Source organism: Physella acuta, unplaced genomic scaffold (genome assembly GCF_028476545.2).
Source record: "Physella acuta isolate Inbredline_101_S28 unplaced genomic scaffold, ASM2847654v3 ptg000325l, whole genome shotgun sequence".
NCBI lineage: Eukaryota > Metazoa > Mollusca > Gastropoda > Physidae > Physella > Physella acuta.
The window spans coordinates 952,725-971,877 of record NW_026731844.1 but is presented as its reverse complement, the minus strand read 5'-3'; the positions used below and the strand labels follow the sequence as shown (position 1 = coordinate 971,877).

The window sequence follows — 19,153 nt, the reverse complement described above, 5'->3', positions numbered from 1 at the left end:
AATCAGTTTAGCCTTCTAAAAAAAAATACCCTACCATCCATAGCTATTATGTAAAATACCCTACCATCCTACTATCCATAGCTATTACCATGTAACATACCCTAACATCCATAGCTATTACCGTGTAAGATACTCTACCATCCATAGCTATTACCATGTACGATACCCTACCATCCTACCTACCATCCATAGCTATTACCTTGTAAAATACCCTACCATCCATAGCTATTACCCTGTAAGATGCCCTACCATCCTACCATCCATAGCTATTACCTTGTAAGATACCAGCTACGGTAGAGAGAATCGATAGGGTGCTGTTTACCTTGTCTGATAGAAAAACATCGGTCCAAAACAGGTTCTCATTCATACACACAAGTCCAGTCATTTAGTTAGCTCTTCTACTGACTGGTGTCCCTTGATCTAGGGAACTGTTGTGTAAAGATACTCTCCGGTGCGGGAGTTTAGAAACACGAATATGTTGTTACCGTTCTTATATTAATTAACGTGCGTTTACTTGTACTCTATCAGTAGTCTTTAAACCAATCAAAACAAGATTTGCTACTGTATTTCAGAAAAACCCCTAGGTATCGCTATATGCTTTATTTAAAGTAACATGTTATCTTTAATAAAAGAAACGGCGTATACAGTATTTTATTATGTAAGCTAGTTTGATGTTTCTTAATATTAAATGTCACTATATGTCTACAAACATGTTGTTATTTGTTTTATTGAAAATAGAAGTGTAAATAAAAGTATATAATTTTAAACTGGGATGAACTAGTTGCTTTGTTATATTAGATTGTTTATTTATGCGTTTGAATTTACTTTAAAATGGGGAAAATTACTGTTCTACTTAACTCGTAAATCCACGGGATGCCTTTGAAAGGTGTGGGGGAGACTATTTTTGCTGGCCAAATATATCCAAACCGACTTTTAAAAAAAGAGAATACCAAGAGGGTGGGTTTTCCCCCAGTACCTTCGTGTCGTCTGCTAAACCCATTCGTCAGACTAAAGAGGATTAGCCTGGAATTACAGTGGGAAACTGTGCCGAGCTAACAAGATGACGTTTGTTAAATACGCGAATATTGATCCAATAAAATGCATTAATTTCTCTATTCAATGGCTCAGTTCTCTGTCGTCTGCTCATACCATGTCTGCTCGTGTTCCCCATCTAAGCGTTGGTAAAATAATCTTGTCTTAACCACGGCTTAATTGACGTACTTATTTTAGTGTATAGATAATTTCAAGGTCCCTGTACGGTAGCCAATATGTGATTTGACGAGACCTTCTGTACACGCTATAGTTTGATCTGGTAGTTTTACCTGGGTGGGGGGGGGGGGGGGGGATCACCCTCTTACATAACGAGAGCCTCACGCCATAGTTCAATCTGGTGATGTATCGGGGGGAGGGGGGGGGCGCACCCTTTGACGTAAATAGGACCTCCTAAAATCCAGAGCTATGTGAGCGGCAAGTTTCATTTTTTTTAAGTTCTTAAAAAAGCGGTGCGTCGTCGCCTCCTCCCTACCCCCCCCCCCCCCCCCCGCCCCATTTGGAAAGGTTGGAACTCTTTTACCAGCCCGTGTCTCTTAACATTTTGTTTTCTTTTGGTTTCATACGATTGATGTAGAAAATAGTTTAATTAATCCGTTAAACAAAGTAGTAGTCCGTTTTCTTAACTTTAACTGTATATAATTAATAGTTTCACCCAGTCCTTACGGCTTACCAAGTCATCCTGAAAAATCAGTTTAGAATTTTCTTTTATAAAACCGAGATGGAATGGTCCGTCTAGCCTAACCAGGGACTGGTTTTTAGTCCTAAAATCGATATCTGAATATTTATTTAAAATCAGAAATCACTTCGTATTACAAACCAACGGACAAAAACTATCGGCAAACATAACATAGTTTCACGGAGAGCTACACATTTTTGTGTAAGTGATGTATTTCTTAAGATGAACAGTAGCGTTGGATTAAAAAGATTTTCCTTTCTCCAACTAAGCTTTTGTTAACCCCCGGCGTTAGGAAGCCTCCGTGAGCTTGTTGTACCAGCATATAATAATCCACTCAGAGATTCTTGGAGGAAGAAAATAGAAAAATGTATGTCTGTGCGGATCTTAACAATGGCATGCCACAGTGTGGGCGGTTTGCTGATTATATGGATAATATCGAACAGCTATATCATATTTGACTCCCTATGCATGCTGTGTACAGTTTTCCTGTATTTGTTTAATATAGTTTTCGATACATAATACAGTGATTAACTATATATATTCTCTGCAGCGCTGAATAAATTTAGCTCAATATTAATTTCACTTCCGTGATAACTTTATTTATCCTGTTTTATCACCCAATCTTCTTTAATGTATTCATCCTATTATTCCCTTCAGTGATCACTATGTTTATAATCATATTATTTATGATCACAATTTTCTCTACTGTAATCGCCCTATTCCCTACTGTAATCCCCCTATATTCCCTACTGTAATCCCCCTATATTCCCTACTGTAATCACCATATATTCCCTACTGTAATCCCCCTATATTTCCTACTGTAAACACCATATATTCCCTACTGTAATCACCCTATTTTCCCTACTGTAATCCCTCTATATTCCCTACTGTAATCCCCCTATATTCCCTACTGTAATACCTCTATATTCCCTACTATAATCCCTCTATATTCCCTACTGTAATACCTCTAAAACCCCTTCTTTAATCACCCTTCTTCCTACTGTAATCCCTCTATATTCCCTACTGTAATCACCCTTCTCCCTACTGTAATCCCCCTATATTCCCTACTGTAATCCCCCTATATTCCCTACTGTAATCCCTCTATATTCCCTACAGTAATCCCTCTATATTCCCTACTGTAATCACCCTTCTCCCTACTGTAATCCCCCTATATTCCCTACTGTAATCCCCCTATATTCCCTACTGTAATACCTCTATATTCCCTACTATAATCCCTCTATATTCCCTACTGTAATACCTCTAAAACCCCTTCTTTAATCACCCTTCTTCCTACTGTAATCCCTCTATATTCCCTACTGTAATCCCTCTATATTCCCTACAGTAATCCCTCTATATTCCCTACTGTAATCACCCTTCTCCCTACTGTAATCCCCCTATTTTCCAACCCCCGCGCTGGTCAGCTCACCGCTCTAACATTACTGTTGTATCTTCCAGGATCCAGGCTCAGGGCCACTGGGACACCAACTACAGCAACATTCCTTTTTTGTGCTACACGTTCACCTGAAGGAGGGCAAGGACCTGGTCATCCGGGACAGCTGTGGTGAGGCACTCTGCACTTAGATACCATAAGAGTTTTCTCCCTTTAGCTTTTTACGGTTATGGGCCTTAGCCGTTTCGAAAAATATAATTTATCAGCACATACCAAAAAAATGTGGGCTTTACATTTTACATTTCTTGAAAATAATTCGATAAAATGAATTGTTATTTGTATTCATTTATTTATTTAAAAGCTTAGCTTTCCAAAGCAGTTTTGTAACCAAATTATATCAATTACGTTTTAAATATTTATAAGACGTCTGTGACACACTCGATAGCCGAGCTCTGGCTATGCATAGTTTCTTGGCAAATGATGGCAGTTTAAAAATTAGCGCTAGCTATGCGAGGGGGGGTCCGACACTATCCAGGGGGTAACACTGTCCTAGAGTGTGACACTGTCCTAGAGTATGACACTGTCCTAGAGTGTGACACTATACTACACAAGAGGGTGACACTATTCTATACAAGAGGATGACACTATCCAATATGGTGACACTACCCAAGGGGGTGATACTATCCGATGGGGTGACACCAAGTGGGACTAGCCAATTTAGTGTGTGCAGTAGGTTACCTGACTGTAAAAATGATATATCATCAAGTCGTGAGACGGCCACTGACTTGCACATGTATACTCCCATGAGGGGGTGACACACTTTATAACCTCACTGGATGTCACCCGACCTAGTTGCGCCACTGACAAAACATTGCTAGACTAAAATTCGAACTGGTGGTTGCTGCTTTAGACATCTTATGTTGTAGGCGTGGTATCAACTTATGTTAAGCTGAACGTTATTTTGAAGACCACCTCTTATTAAATCACGATAATCCTGTCATTTAAATTCCAGATTACAAGCATGTCAAAAACTATTATTTAAAATTTGAAATTTTTAAAATGGAATTTTTTTTTATTCTTTAAGTTTTTCTGGCATGTAAGATAAAAACTCTGGAAATTTTAAGCGAATTTAAAAACATGTCTCCCATTAAACTTTTTATATTTCCATTAACTTTTTAATGTTACTAGACCTAAATTTTTGAGTCATACGAGAAACCCTTAAGGCAATAATTATTCTGATTTAGTAAAGTTCTACACAATTTTGAAATGGCCATTTTAAAAAATTTAAAGTGTTATATAGTTTCCATGGTCTTCTAAAACTGTAACCAAACTTGGGTGTGTCCTTTTAAAACGGGACTGAACTAAATTAATTATCAGCAGTGGTCAATGTACGTACCATCAAGATTCGATTCAGTTGTTTTAGTAATAATCGATCCTAACTTAAGATATAGCCAGAGTATGTGAGTGGTCACTGGCCCTACTTTAAGATGTGACTCAATGAGTAGTGTTTCTTTCAGACTTTTTTCTCCGGGGAAGGGGGGAGGGGGGCACTTGAAATTTTCGGGGCGGGGGCGGACACTGTTAAAAGTATATATTTTTTATACAAATTCCATTTGGTTCGGGGGGGGGGGGCTGGGCGCCCCGCCTCCACACCACAAAGATGCCTGGAAGAAACACTGCTCAATGAGTAGTGTAGCATTAGTGACCCAAATGTAACACTCCACACTTGGCGCAGGGAGAGACAACTGATCCTTTGTGAGATTCACCCCAACTAAACAGTAGCATCTTTTAAATTTTTATCAAGCTAACTGTGGTTGCACGTTATTGTAACTCAAGCCTGAATTACCTGCAATCGAAACGTATACATGTTTTAATGAAATTAACTTGTGATCTTAACTTGGGTGAAGTTTCTTGCGATGGTAATACAAGTTTTTGAGAGAACAATCCTGTGATTGTCATAAAAGTTTGAGTGAAGTTTGTCATGATCAAAGTATGAGTTTTACTTTGCCTATGGTCGTAATTTTGTGATCGAAGTATGAGATTTACTTTGCCTATGGTCGTAATTTTGTGATCGAAGTATTAGTTTTACTTTGCCTATGGTCGTAATTTTGTGATCGAAGTATGAGTTTTACTTTGCCTATGGTCGTAATTTTGAATTGAATTCTAATTTGTCAGGAACCAGCGACCCGTATGTGAAGTTTAAGATTGGAGGCAAGTTGCTGTACAAAAGTCGCACCATCTACAAAAACCTGAACCCAAAGTGGGATGAGCAGTTCTCTATACATATAGAGGATATCACCAAGCCCATCAACATCAAGGTGAGTTACCTTATTAGTTCTCTATAGAGGATATCACCAAGTCTAAAAATAGTAAGGTGATGTGACATTATTTTCGTATAATAAAAAACAATTTCGCCAATAGTATGTAGACATATGTCATAAAAAATTATGTTTAATAATTAGCAAAACAATTATTTATTTCTGTTTGATTGTGACCATTATTCTTATACATTAATTAGTGTGTAAATATAAAAATGAGCGAACATAATTAATTACTGTAGTTATTGATTATAACCATAAAACAAACATTACTGTGTGCAAACCATAAAACATACATTACTGTGACAAACCATAAAACATACATTACTGTGTCCTTCAATGAATGTCCAACATTAATTACACCAGGTGTTTGACTATGATCGTGCCTGGAACGATGACCCGATGGGTGGAGTGGACATTGATGTCACAACGTTGGAGGTCAACAAGTGAGACCAATTAACTAATTACCTCATTAAATCATTTAACGAATTAACCACACTAACTCTGAATGTAAACAATATTTTAATCTTTTCTAACTTGACTCGTTTCTATCTGATGCTCACACTCTTTAATACCTGAGGTTTAAAAAAGTCATGTGGCATTATCTCATTAGTGTCTCTGTTATTATATTCTATTTTTTATACATATCTTTTAGCATTTGATTAATCGTTGAGCATATCAGGCTGTGTTAAACGTAATCACCATCTAAATAAAGATTTAACATTGATGCTCTGTGCTATTTTTTTTATTGTATTTGTACACACCAGGTAAGTATTTGTAGAAGGTAGAAGACCAGGTAATAAAAACAATATTTTAATCTGCAGGGCAACAGAACTGAAACTTTTACTAACGGAAAGAGGCAACACGGAATACATGGGTTACCTGATACTCAACTGCACATTGTCGCCTAAAACTAATGAAGACAAAGAACAGGTAACTTTAACATAGTGCTTGCTACGGTACTTTATATTGGACTAGGAAAGATTGTCTTGTACTCGGTACTAGGTGGTGTACTGGGTACTTTTATAATGTACTGTGATGCACTGTGTACTAGTGGGTGAACTGTGTACTCTCATAATTTACTGTGAAGCACTGTGTATTAGGTGGTGTACTGGGCACTCTCACATATGTACTATAGGTTGCACAGTGTACTCGGTAGTATACTGTGACTGTGTACTAGGCAGTAGACTACACTACCATGTACAAGACACTTTCCTGGTGTACTGAGTAGAAGACTCACTAATAATGTACTAAACACATGAATATTGTACTATGCACTAAGCATGTTACTGGTGTACATGTACCGTGTACCCGACGTTAACTATTGTCTCCATCTGTGTACTAGGCACGTATAAGGTGTACTGTGTACTAGCTGTACAGTGTACCCAAGTGTACCCCAATGTGTCAATCCTTTGCAGCACCCCAACAGCCAGATCTCGTTTCTAGCTCTAACTAGCATGGCTGGCTATTCGCACATCTTTCGTTCTGTTTATAATGTTCACAATACGATCCACATTTTACATTTACTTAACTATAATCTACACAAAACGTTGGGAAAAAAAACAAATATTTTTCATCTCATTTCAAACGTCCAAAGTTAATAAATTCAATCAATGAAATATAAAGCCTACACAACGTTTATTACAATTTTCCTTTTGAATATCTTTGAACGCTACGTATCAATCATCCCCGTCATGAAACATTAAAATACTTTAAAAGAACGTAACATCCATTTCTTTTATAGCTTTCGGATTTAAAACTTAAATAAATGATAGAAATATTTTTCAGACTTCATTGCCGAAGAGCGGTTTTCCCAATACCATTAGAAACATTCGAACAAAGCTGTGACGTAGCCAAGGGTGACCATAAAAAAACATCCAGCTATTTTCGCTGCTGCCCCCTCGTGGGAAATCAATGGCAGCAGCTGTTTATCCCATCAAACGCCAAAACAGACAGCGCTAGCTAAAACAATAAACCGGTGCACCGTTCGTAGAAGAGAGACGCGATAACGGTGTTTGGGTGGATTGGTCCTTTAGTGAAGAACACCACAGTTTGGTGAGTGGTGTGTCGACACCACGGTATACACCATCACGGTGTTTGGGTGGATTGGTCCTTTAGTGAAGAACACCACAGTTTGGTGGTGTGGTGAGTGGTGTGTCGACACCACGGTATAAACCATCACGGTGTTTGGATGGATTGGTCCTTTATTGAAGAACACCACAGTTTGGTGGTGTGGTGAGTGGTGTGTCGACACCACGGTATACACCATCATGGTGTTTGGATGGATTGGTCCTTTATTGAAGAACACCACAACCACAGTTAATTGAAAATACACATTGGGCTTTAGCTGTAGTGACTGAGGTGTGTTAAATAAATATTCTGGTTCTCTTTAAATCGTTTACTAGCACTAGATAACAAGCATAAACCTTATATACATACACGGCACTTGCATAGATATGTGTATAAATAAATAACTATACTATATATGTATATATATATATGTATATATATATATATATGTATATATGTATATATATATAAATATGTATATATATATATATATATGTATATATATGTATATATATGTATATATATGTATATATATGTATATATATGTATATATATGTATATATATATATATATATATATATATATATATATATATATATATATATATATATATATATATATATATATATATATATATATATATATACTTTACAAATGTAAATAAAAATAATGATAAAATGTATAGGTGCTTGTGAATCCAAGACCAGGGGTCAGTACTCCTGTATACTGGACATATCTAGATCTAGGTCCCACGAGATAGTTGAGACAGTTTCAATACGTTAAACCAGGCAGACGTCTAGTTAGTCCTACTGTAATGGCCTGGCTGAAAGGGACGCTATTGGCTCTGGGAGTTGTGTGCCCCTGTATGTCTCGTATGGCGCAGGACCTGTAACGGTAATCACAAACATCGGCCATCTTCCCTCGTAATTGAGTTCAACAAGCGGTGTTTTAATGAGAGAAATATTTTTAGCTTTCGACCGTCAATTTACTGTCATTCCAGCCATTATAGTTTTTTATTTGACTAAAAAAAATTAAATGATGCAAAAATGTTGGCATAGGAAGACATCTCCTAATTCGAGTATAAATTTGACTGCTCAGTTTTATTTTATTGATTCCATCTACTGATAAAATAAAATGTATGTTACAGTGGATAATCCAGTTAAAAAATAAAATTTTAGCTAACAATATGTAGCGGAATAATCTAAATAGTCGGTAAATTTCTAGAAATAGAAATTGTATAAAGTATAATCCTACTTATGTTTCTCGGCTAGTGTAAAATAATACAATGTGATCATTTATTACACTACTGAACAAAGTAAACCAATTAATAAGGGTAAAGAGAATATATGTGTGCACATTTTGACGAGAGTACCGTGTGACTTGAAGTACATGCATCAATTTATATCTTGAAACCATAACAGCCATGGTAATATAACAACTAGGTAATATATGGTGGTGTCTAGTTGGACATTAAGACAACAGACATCTTGTGAAGTTGAAGCACAGCCCACAAGCTCATCACTAATTACCATAGATATATGTTTACAATTTTAAACTTTCACTCAAAGCTCATATTATATAATAATATTTTACTTCCAATTTCAAAAACTGACAAATTTCATTCAAAAAATGTTTTTCCTAAAAAAAACCATATCCAAAAAAAGCCATATTGAACAAAAACCATATTAAATCTACGACTTAACAGTCTGAATCTAACAGTGCTAAAATTTAGCTTATTGAAAACTTTTTTCCCTTAAAACGAACGCTTGATTTCTCGTCAAAAATGCCATTGATAACAAGTTCGCTGAAAGGGAAACTTCACCAGGCGTATTTTCCCGACACGCAAAAAAAAAATTCGTTAAGAATTTTTAAAATGATTACGTCAACCGTCTTAAACAAAAAAGCCAGAGTACATTCAGATGATAAATTGATATTTCAAATCTTGACATCGGTTGGGTCCACAGTCTGTGGCTACATGTTATGTGTCTGTTACAGTCTGTTGGCTACATGTTATGTGTTTGTTACACCCTATGGCTACATGTTATGTATCTGTTACAGTCTATGGGCTATGTGTCTGTTACAGTCTGTGGGCTACATGTTATGTGTTTGTTACAGCCTATGGCTACATGTTATGTATCTGTTACAGTCTGTTGGCTACATGTTATGTGTCTGCTACAGTCTGTGGGCTATGTGTCTGTTACAGTCTATCGGCTACATGTTATGTGTTTGTTACAGTCTGTGGCTACATGTTATGTGTTTGTTACAGTCTGTGGGCTATATATTATGTGTCTGTTACAGTCTGTGGGCTATGTGTCTGTTACAGTCTGTGGGCTATATGTTATGTGTCTGCTACAGTCTGTGGGCTATGTGTCTGTTACAGTCTGTGGGCTATATGTTATGTGTCTGTTACAGTCTGTGGGCTATATGTTATGTGTCTGTTACAGTCTGTGGGCTATGTGTCTGTTACAGTCTGTGGGCTATATGTTATGTGTCTGCTACAGTCTGTGGGCTATGTGTCTGTTACAGTCTGTGGGCTATATGTTATGTGTCTGTTACAGTCTGTGGGCTATATGTTATGTGTCTGTTACAGTCTGTGGGCTACATGTTATGTTACAGTCTGTGGGCTACATGTTATGTGTTTGTTACAGCCTATGGCTACATGTTAAGTGTTTGTTACAGCCTATGGCTACATGTTAAGTGTCTGTTACAGCCTATGGCTACATGTTATGTGTTTGTTACAGCCTATGGCTACATGTTAAGTGTTTGTTACAGCCTATGGCTACATGTTAAGTGTCTGTTACAGTCTATGGGCTACATGTGTCTGTTACAGCCTATGGCTACATGTTATGTGTTTGTTACAGCCTATGGCTACATGTTAAGTGTGTGTTACAGTCTGTTGGCTACATGTGTCTGTTACAGCCTATGGCTACATGTTATGTGTTTGTTACAGCCTATGGCTACATGTTAAGTGTGTGTTACAGTCTGTTGGCTACATGTTATGTGTCTGTTACAGTCTATTGGCTACATGTTATGTGTCTGTTACAGCCTATGGCTACATGTTATGTGTTTGTTACAGCCTATGGCTACATGTTAAGTGTGTGTTACAGTCTGTGGGCTACATGTTATGTGTCTGTTACAGCCTATGGCTACATGTTATGTGTTTGTTACAGCCTATGGCTACATGTTAAGTGTTTGTTACAGCCTATGGCTACATGTTAAGTGTGTGTTACAGTCTGTGGGCTACATGTTATGTGTCTGTTACAGCCTATGGCTACATGTTATGTGTTTGTTACAGCCTATGGCTACATGTTAAGTGTGTGTTACAGTCTGTTGGCTACATGTTATGTGTCTGTTACAGTCTATTGGCTACATGTTATGTGTCTGTTACAGCCTATGGCTACATGTTATGTGTTTGTTACAGCCTATGGCTACATGTTAAGTGTGTGTTACAGTCTGTGGGCTACATGTTATGTGTTTGTTACAGCCTATGGCTACATGTTATGTGTCTGTTACAGCCTATGGCTACATGTTATGTGTGTGTTACAGTCTGTTGGCTACATGTTATGTGTCTGTTACAGTCTGTGGGCTACATGTTATGTGTTTGTTACAGCCTATGGCTACATGTTAAGTGTGTGTTACAGTCTGTTGGTTACAAGTGGACAATCCTAATCTCCCAGTGTTGTTTTATTACAAACCTGTGAGGTTTCATGAGACCGTGGAACATCGACAATTGAATTACTGGGTGGGTGGATGATTGACTCTGAGCCGTTAGAAAAACATCTTTTTTGGTTAAGACAGAAACAATTTTTATGCAATTAATTGGACGTTCAGGAACACATCGAAGTATTGTAGAAAAATTGGAATATATTCTTTGTGTAGAGTATACTTGTACACCGAATGTAGCAATTAGGTTGCGATTACAAAATAGCGTTTTATTTTCGTATAAGAATTTAAATCTGCCATTAACCTGTCATTAAGTCTGCATTATTTTTCCTACTGATAACCAAAAAAAATATTTTGTTTGCCTGATTCGCCACGCCTGCACACTGAAGCGCAGAGTTTAATCAGGAAATGAGAATTCCTAGTAGTCGCTCAATGAACAAATAGGGGAAATTTGAACCGATCCGCACAAACGTGATCGATATGAACGGTGCGTTATCTAACAGTCTGCAACCAATATCAAGGAAAAATTGGATCAAACTAGAGCAGTTAATATTGTGTACATGTTTTCCTACACTGAATGATTTCAACATTCCTTCATAAACCACATTTACTTTGTCAGAAATCGATTGTATAGTTTGAATTCACATTGTCAGAAATCAATAATTAGTTTAAATTCACGTTGTTAGGCACAAATGATTTCAGAAACAAATAATGTAGTGTGAAATCATTTCAGAAACAAATAATTTAGTGTGAAATCATTTCAGAAACAAATAATTTAGTGTGAAATCATTTCAGAAATAAATAATGTAGTGTGAAATCATTTCAGAAACAAATAATTTAGTGTGAAATCATTTCAGAAACAAATAATGTAGTGTGATATCATTTCAGAAACAAATAATGTAGTGTGAAATCATTTCAGAAATAAATAATGTAGTGTGAAATCATTTCAGAAACAAATAATGTAGTGTGAAATTATTTCAGAAACAAATAATGTCATGTGCAATCATGTCAGAAACAAATAATAGTGTACAATCATGTGAGAAAGATAATTGTGTGTGAATTAATGTTGTGCAATGTTGTACAGCCTCTTGGTGCTATTTCAGGAAACCAATGCCAAAAGATCGGTGAGTCATGTGTGAGTCAAATATCAAGGCTCAAATTATTTCTAGTTTTATTTAACCTTTTTGCACTAACTTTTTAAAACATTTTTAACTTGTGTGTGAATATTTGTGTTAAATATCCTATGCTCCAAACTAAATACCATTTTATATTACCCACATTTTTATTACTAACCTTCCCCAAAATTTTAACCTGCGTGAACGTGTATCGTAGCTTTGTTCTACTAATTTTTGTAGATATTTCAATGCATCTTGCTTTTAATTAATTGTAATTTAAAATATTTCAGCTAGATTGCACACATCATATTTTTAAATTCTTCGATGTATTTATTTTAAAATTATTTGTAGGTTGTTGTTTTTTTTTTTTCGTAATATTTAAATGTAGCACCTTCGCCGCCCTTAATTTCCACATAAATTTGTTATGTGCACTCGTTATCTCGTGTTTCTGATTGTTTTTTTACTTATTATACAAACTATTGGTGAGTTCGAGAGCTTATATCAGTCAATCAAAAAGTTGTTTGGTAATTATTTATTTGTCTTTCATTTTCAACTTAATCGGGATTTGTTGAAACATGATTGGCACAAATATGATCCAAAAATGTGCACTTTATTTATTTAGTTATTTATTGCTTGTATATTTTGAAATCGCTTAGTTTCCATTAAATTTATTTAACACAACTTATAAAATCGGTAGTGTGTATTGACATTAACTTATAAAAACAATAGTAGTCAATAATCTTACATTGTAAATTACAACTTTTAGTATACAATTAATCGGTTAAACTATAACCCAACTATGTCATCGTTTAACATTTAAATTTTACTAGAACCCGGCCCGCGACCACTTTTTAAATCCAAAACCCGATGACCGCCCTTGTCTATCTAGTGTTTTTAAGCTCCCACACGAGTTATGTTTCCTGAACTCTAATGGAAAACTCGCATCCTTTTAAGTTCCATCGAATGTTCAATTTTTTATTTTTTTACATGGAGAATGAGAGTGGAACTACACAACTCCACTAGTCTGGGTTTGTGAAATTTTTATTCCAACGAAAAATCGAAAAAATAAAACTTGGTGCGTCCACCCATCGTTAAACTGAACGTCGACTGTAGTGTTGTAGTACCGATTCTTAAATGTCAACAGGCGTTTCCAGTTCTGAAGATCCGGGTCCGCTTTTCTCGCGAGCCCGCGTGAGAGATAATTATTAAAGTAACTGGATTGGTGCGGAGAGACACTCGCGGACTTCCGCTCACCAGAAAAGTTTAATTATTACTTTAAAATTTAAACAGAGAAGTGAACAGTAATACATTAACTCCAACTAATTAAAACCGAAACTGCTTTTTAATTTTTTTAAATATTTAAATTTTAATCAGTAGACATTAAAAATCAGCTTACAATTGAAATGTTGAAATGTTTAGATTCAATTTTTTTTTCTTTTCACTCAAGATACATTTAGGATTGTTTTCATCACTTTTTAAATAACACATTTATTTACTAGTATATTTTTGACGGCTTGTGTGAGTTTGGACGAAGGGAAGTAAGTGTAAGGGGAGGTAACGTTTAATTCAAACTCCTTTGATCTTTTGACCACACATTATAATATATTATAATATAATATATTTCTTTAATAATTACTTTAAAATTGTTAACTGTTTTTTACTGCATTTATAAAATTTTGTGCGAATTTTTAATGTATTGTTATGGTTAGTTTAGTCTTTTTGGTTGCTGCAAGTGAAAGAAATGTCCTTAGGACAATGAACGGAATTTTAAAAATTGGCAATCAGGATATGGTACGTTTGATCAAGGGATCTGTTCTTGCTTTAATCTGGTTGAGAAAAGTGTGACGAACAACAACTCAAACTCACCAAGTGAACAAAGTGGCACAGCCAGGTCAACAAATACGCCACTGAACTGATTTATTTCCATTGACCACTACACTACACATGGGGATGTACAACAATTATGCTAATGTTAGCACCAAGACGATAACCGTATGCTGCTTTGATACAAGACAGTCAAATGTATAAATAATTTGTTACCTCAGAATAAGACACTGCTATTGAGTTTTCTTTCGGCTTAAACAGTTATTTAAAGGTTACGCGAATAAACAAAATCTATAACACAAGTGATTTGTAAATCGCAATGAAGTTTACTGACATCGAGCAGAGAGGCGATACTCGATGTCACCTCTCACGCTTCAAACACCTCTATGACATCACAGGGCAGACGGCTTCAGCCCACGATTGCTAACCCGAAAATTCCGAGTTCAAACCCTCGGGCAGATGAGATTCCTTTGCTGGGGAACAGCTAACCATCTAGGAAAGAACTCTAAAATCGCACAACTGTTGCCTAGCCAATGTTCTTTGGTTAGTAATGGAAGAAAATCAAGAAGAAAAAAGTTGGCTTAAATCTGAGTCAACGATCTGCATGGTACATAACAAGTTGACATATAAAACTTAATTGAGGAAATCACGTCAGATATTACAATTAACAATGAAGAGGAAGAGGCTGAGATCACAAGATGTAGTCTCTCGCGTGTCACACGCCACTATGAGGGTATAGATTACAGGATATTACTGATTGCTTTTTATTAACTTCCTTCAGCCGTTTACATAGTCTGCTGGTGTGTAGTAGGTCAGTTAATATAACCATTTGCATTATGATGAAAAACAAAAATTGTTACCAGACTAAACTAAACAAAAATTTACCAGACTAAAGTACATTACGGAGATATAAAGCGTGGCTAGTAGTACCAGTATGTTTTCATTACACTAAGGCCCAGTGTCCAGTTGTGTGATTCACAAAACACCTGTCACTTCACCCGTGACATGTTTTAAGATTCACCTACTGCTCGCTATGGAATACAACCTAGCAACAAATCATCAGAATAACATTGGAAAATCAGCAAACGCGGTCTCGCTACTGGGCTAGCTAACATTACAATCAATGCTACTGCAAGCAGACGACATTGATCGTGTCATTGCGCTAACGTCGCACCGACCATCAAATAGACAATTTACAGTGAAGCTGCTCCAAGTTCGCTAAAAAAAGAACTTTCGTGAGTTCCAGGTTTAGTAGGTCCTGTGTTCACGCGAGATTTCTCCACATGCCATATTTGTGCTGATTCTAGAACTTGGTTTAACCCAGAGATTTCTATTTGTTTTTACTAATAAATAACCCACCATTGCGGCACTGAAAGTAGGTCATGTTTTAATATAATAGGTCATTTTTCTATTTTTATCTTCAGCTCTTTCGGCGATCAACTCGCTCCACGGAATCGGCGACTGCGTCCAAAAAACTGAAAATGCAGCTGTGGAACGGAGTGGTCAACATTATACTCGTGGAAGGTTCGAATCTCGTTTCCATGGACGACAATGGTCTCAGCGATCCTTACGTGAAATTTAAACTGGGCACTGAGAAATATCGAAGCAAAGTAAGATTTTCAATTTTCTGATTTCCATTGAGCATGGTGAAATAATATTAGGCTAGTAGACCCCGACATGCTGGGCTAGTGGGCTTGTCACAGAACTGGATGAGGGCGATCAGATAGTAACATCAGAAATACGATCATGAGTAGGCGAGGCACGTGTTAGAATAATTACTGTGCTGTAAAATAATTGCCTTCACAATTGAGCTTCCGCATTTCCCTCATGTAGCCAGCGGTTTATGGAATGTAGATCTAGTACATTAATGCGTGTACGTTACCATCTATCTTCCATAATTATAATTATGTGTAGGTTTAGGGAGAATACACGCGTGTTTTATATTAACCCTTACTATATTTGTACGTATATGTATGTATACATATATATATATATATATATATATATATATATATATATATATATATATATATATATATATATATATATATATATATATATATATACATACATACATACACATATATACATATATATATAAAACTCGATAATTGATATATTCCATATTTATATTACCAGATAAATGTAGAAAGGTAACATACATTCAATATACCTTTTATTTTCCCTTACTGTTCTCCATTATGACTTTTTTATTTATTCTGATTTGCCAGTATGGTTTTTTGCATAGCAGTTTTTCGATTAAATCTAACCTTTATCGGCTATGCGGGCTGATTCAAAAGCTTTCTATATGTCCTAGTTTTTCATTTATAAAAACTTTAGTCCGGGATCTTTTAGCGTTTGAACATACAAAAGCCCAATGCAACATTTTTTATTCGCATTCATGTAAGGAAAGAAAATTGATGAATATTTTTTTTTTTATCAAGAGAGAAAAACAATTTCGGCTACAATATAGAGAACAAATTAACATTGATAGATCACGGGGATAATGCATTTAATTGAAGTAAATTGTGTTTGATGATGTTTTGTTCAGCACTTTGCCTTTAATAACGCGAGAGCTTTAATTAATTTCTTTTCTGTCTTCTCCTTTGTCGCGATGGAGCGAAAAAAAAAACATGTTCCCATATATGAGTCACGGCGCTCTGACGCATGTTGTGATTCGGTCCTTTGAATTTATTGAAAATATATCTTCGAGCTGGGGTACCAATAGAAACTATGAGAATCACTGGTCAACGTTAAAATAGGCTTAAATGGGAAATAAAGGTGGTTTCGTCCGGTTTGGCTCTAAAGATGTGTGCAATGATGCTGTGATCCGACATTCACAAATTGTAATCAGTCGTAGGACCTATAATAACTATATTTTTCACGTTCTTGAGAAGGTCATTTATTTGTAATTTGACTAGTATTTATTTTTAAAATACTCGCATTTGATAAAAAATAAGGGAAAAAACCTTGATAAAATTTGGATGCAGAGAATTGAAGTTTATATATATATATATATATATATATATATATATATATATATATATATATATATATATATATATATATATATATATATATATATATGTATCAGGTCGAAGCTCATAGCCCTAACCTTGTCTGCAGCAGTTAATCCTGACCCTAACTGCAATCCCGGCTAAAAAAAAATAACACCTCGATACGATAGGCCTAGTGTATTGCCTGCCCGTGAGTTTTGATCTGAACATACAAAAATAATAAAAGAACGTGGCTAATAGATCCTGCGGTGATTGATGTGTGTGGAGAGACCAGGGAGGCTCGTGCAAATCAGATGCAACGCTTTTTTACAAAGAAATGCGTTTATTTTAAATATTCCCAATCGCTAGGATCGACAGGCATGCCCTCCACGTCTCCTCTGCTCATTAGAGAGCATTTAGGGGAGAGAAGTGAGTTCTCGAAATTTTAAAAAGTCGTTTAACACAAATGTACAGTAATCTTTTCTATTTCTTGTCTGTTTTATGATCATTTACATTTATTTTAAAACACGTTCAGTATTTTGAGAAGGTCATCGGGTGTCACTCAAGGGAAGTAACCCATAAAATAGAAATAGTGAGCAACTGCCGAAAATATAATGGGGGGGGGGGGGGTTGCACTATGGTGCTTTGCATTTATCAACTATAATAACTTGCAATTGCTAAATAATTCCAACATTTTTAGTTAACCATAATTAGAGAGGGGAAAAATAATTTAGATGATGTAAATCAACAGTGATTTTTCTTGTATATGAATAAAATCCATGAATAAATTTATTTTGCCAGTTTAAAAGTAAAACATTGAACCCACGATGGCTGGAACAGTTTGATCTTCGACTTTTTGATGACCAAACTGCACTGCTGGAGATTTCTGTTTACGATCACGACACAAGGGGAAAAGATGACTTTATGGGCAGGTATGTCATATGTATATGGTCACAACATATGGGGAAAAGATGAATTTATGGGCAGGTATGTCATATGTATATGGTCACAACATATGGGGAAAAGATGAATTTATGGGCAGGTATGTCATATGGACCTGTCAATCACAACTTCTTGTTTGAAATATTTTTAATTTGGGAGGGGAGATTTCTAAGCATGCACGTGATGTGATGTCCTTTTGTAACGCATGTGTACTTTTGTAAACTTGTACTTTTTAACATGTGTATATTTTTTAACTTGTACTTTTTTTATAAATGCTTATATCAGTAAGCTTGTACTTCTTATAAATATGCACATTTATAAACTTGTACTATTTATATAAAAATGTGTACATTTGTAAACTTGTACTATTTATACAAAAATGTGTACATTTGTAAAGTTTACCTTTTCTCCTCTATTTGTGTAAGAGCTGTGATAGACTTGTCTCAGTTGGAGAGAGAGAGGACACACACAATTGTACAGCCTCTGGAGGATGGTGCTGGCACCATTAAATTGTTACTTACTGTCAGCGGCACTTTTGGTGGGGAGTTGACCTCTGACCTAGCCAATTACACACCTAATCCGCTTGACAAGGACAACATTGTTAGCAAATATGTAAGTTTTATGTTCTCGTTTCATTTGGGGAAGGGGGGAGGGGGGGTTAAAAAAATTTTATGTCAAAATACTGATCAGTAAGCATTGTTAAATAATAATTTTTTCAGTTAGTTAAAATACGTAATGAGAATTTATAGCATAACCTTGTTTGTATAGAAATATTAGACTGTAAACTTTAAAGTTATTGCCTTATTTTCATGTTGCTTCTACATTGTTTTCCACCTCATTTCATAAAAGCTGTTATTTCTTTCTTTTTATTTCCTGATACTACTTTTTAATTCTTTTCTTTAGGGGCTGTTAAATTCTCTAAGGAATATAGATGATATTGGGCACTTAGAGGTAAAAGGTGAGACAAGCAAAAAGTGGTGTGTCATTTGACAAGAAGGGGTCGCCGTGGTCGAGTCGGTAAAGCTCATGGTTGCTAAACCGAAAAGTCTCGAGTTCGAACCCTCGGGCAGATGAGGCACGTTAGCTGGGGACAGCCACTCTTCTAG

The 19,153-nt window shown here is 35.8% G+C and overlaps 1 protein-coding gene across 9 annotated transcripts in view; it reads left to right on the top strand.

Moving 5' to 3' along the window:
* Window positions 1–19,153, top strand: part of LOC131940710 (multiple C2 and transmembrane domain-containing protein 1) — a 129,869-nt gene that overhangs the window by 100,652 nt on the left and 10,064 nt on the right. For 8 of the 9 annotated variants that reach the window (XM_059299471.1, XM_059299470.1, XM_059299472.1 and 5 more), the window contains 9 exons: window positions 3,185–3,290; window positions 5,295–5,437; window positions 5,804–5,883; window positions 6,262–6,370; window positions 12,274–12,294; window positions 15,534–15,719; window positions 17,907–18,037; window positions 18,473–18,659; window positions 18,951–19,005. In XM_059299471.1, coding sequence (XP_059155454.1) covers window positions 3,185–3,290; window positions 5,295–5,437; window positions 5,804–5,883; window positions 6,262–6,370; window positions 12,274–12,294; window positions 15,534–15,719; window positions 17,907–18,037; window positions 18,473–18,659; window positions 18,951–19,005 — 1,018 coding nt within the window. The remainder of the gene's footprint in view (window positions 1–3,184; window positions 3,291–5,294; window positions 5,438–5,803; window positions 5,884–6,261; window positions 6,371–12,273; window positions 12,295–15,533; window positions 15,720–17,906; window positions 18,038–18,472; window positions 18,660–18,950; window positions 19,006–19,153) is intronic. The other variant, XM_059299468.1, reaches the window with a different exon arrangement.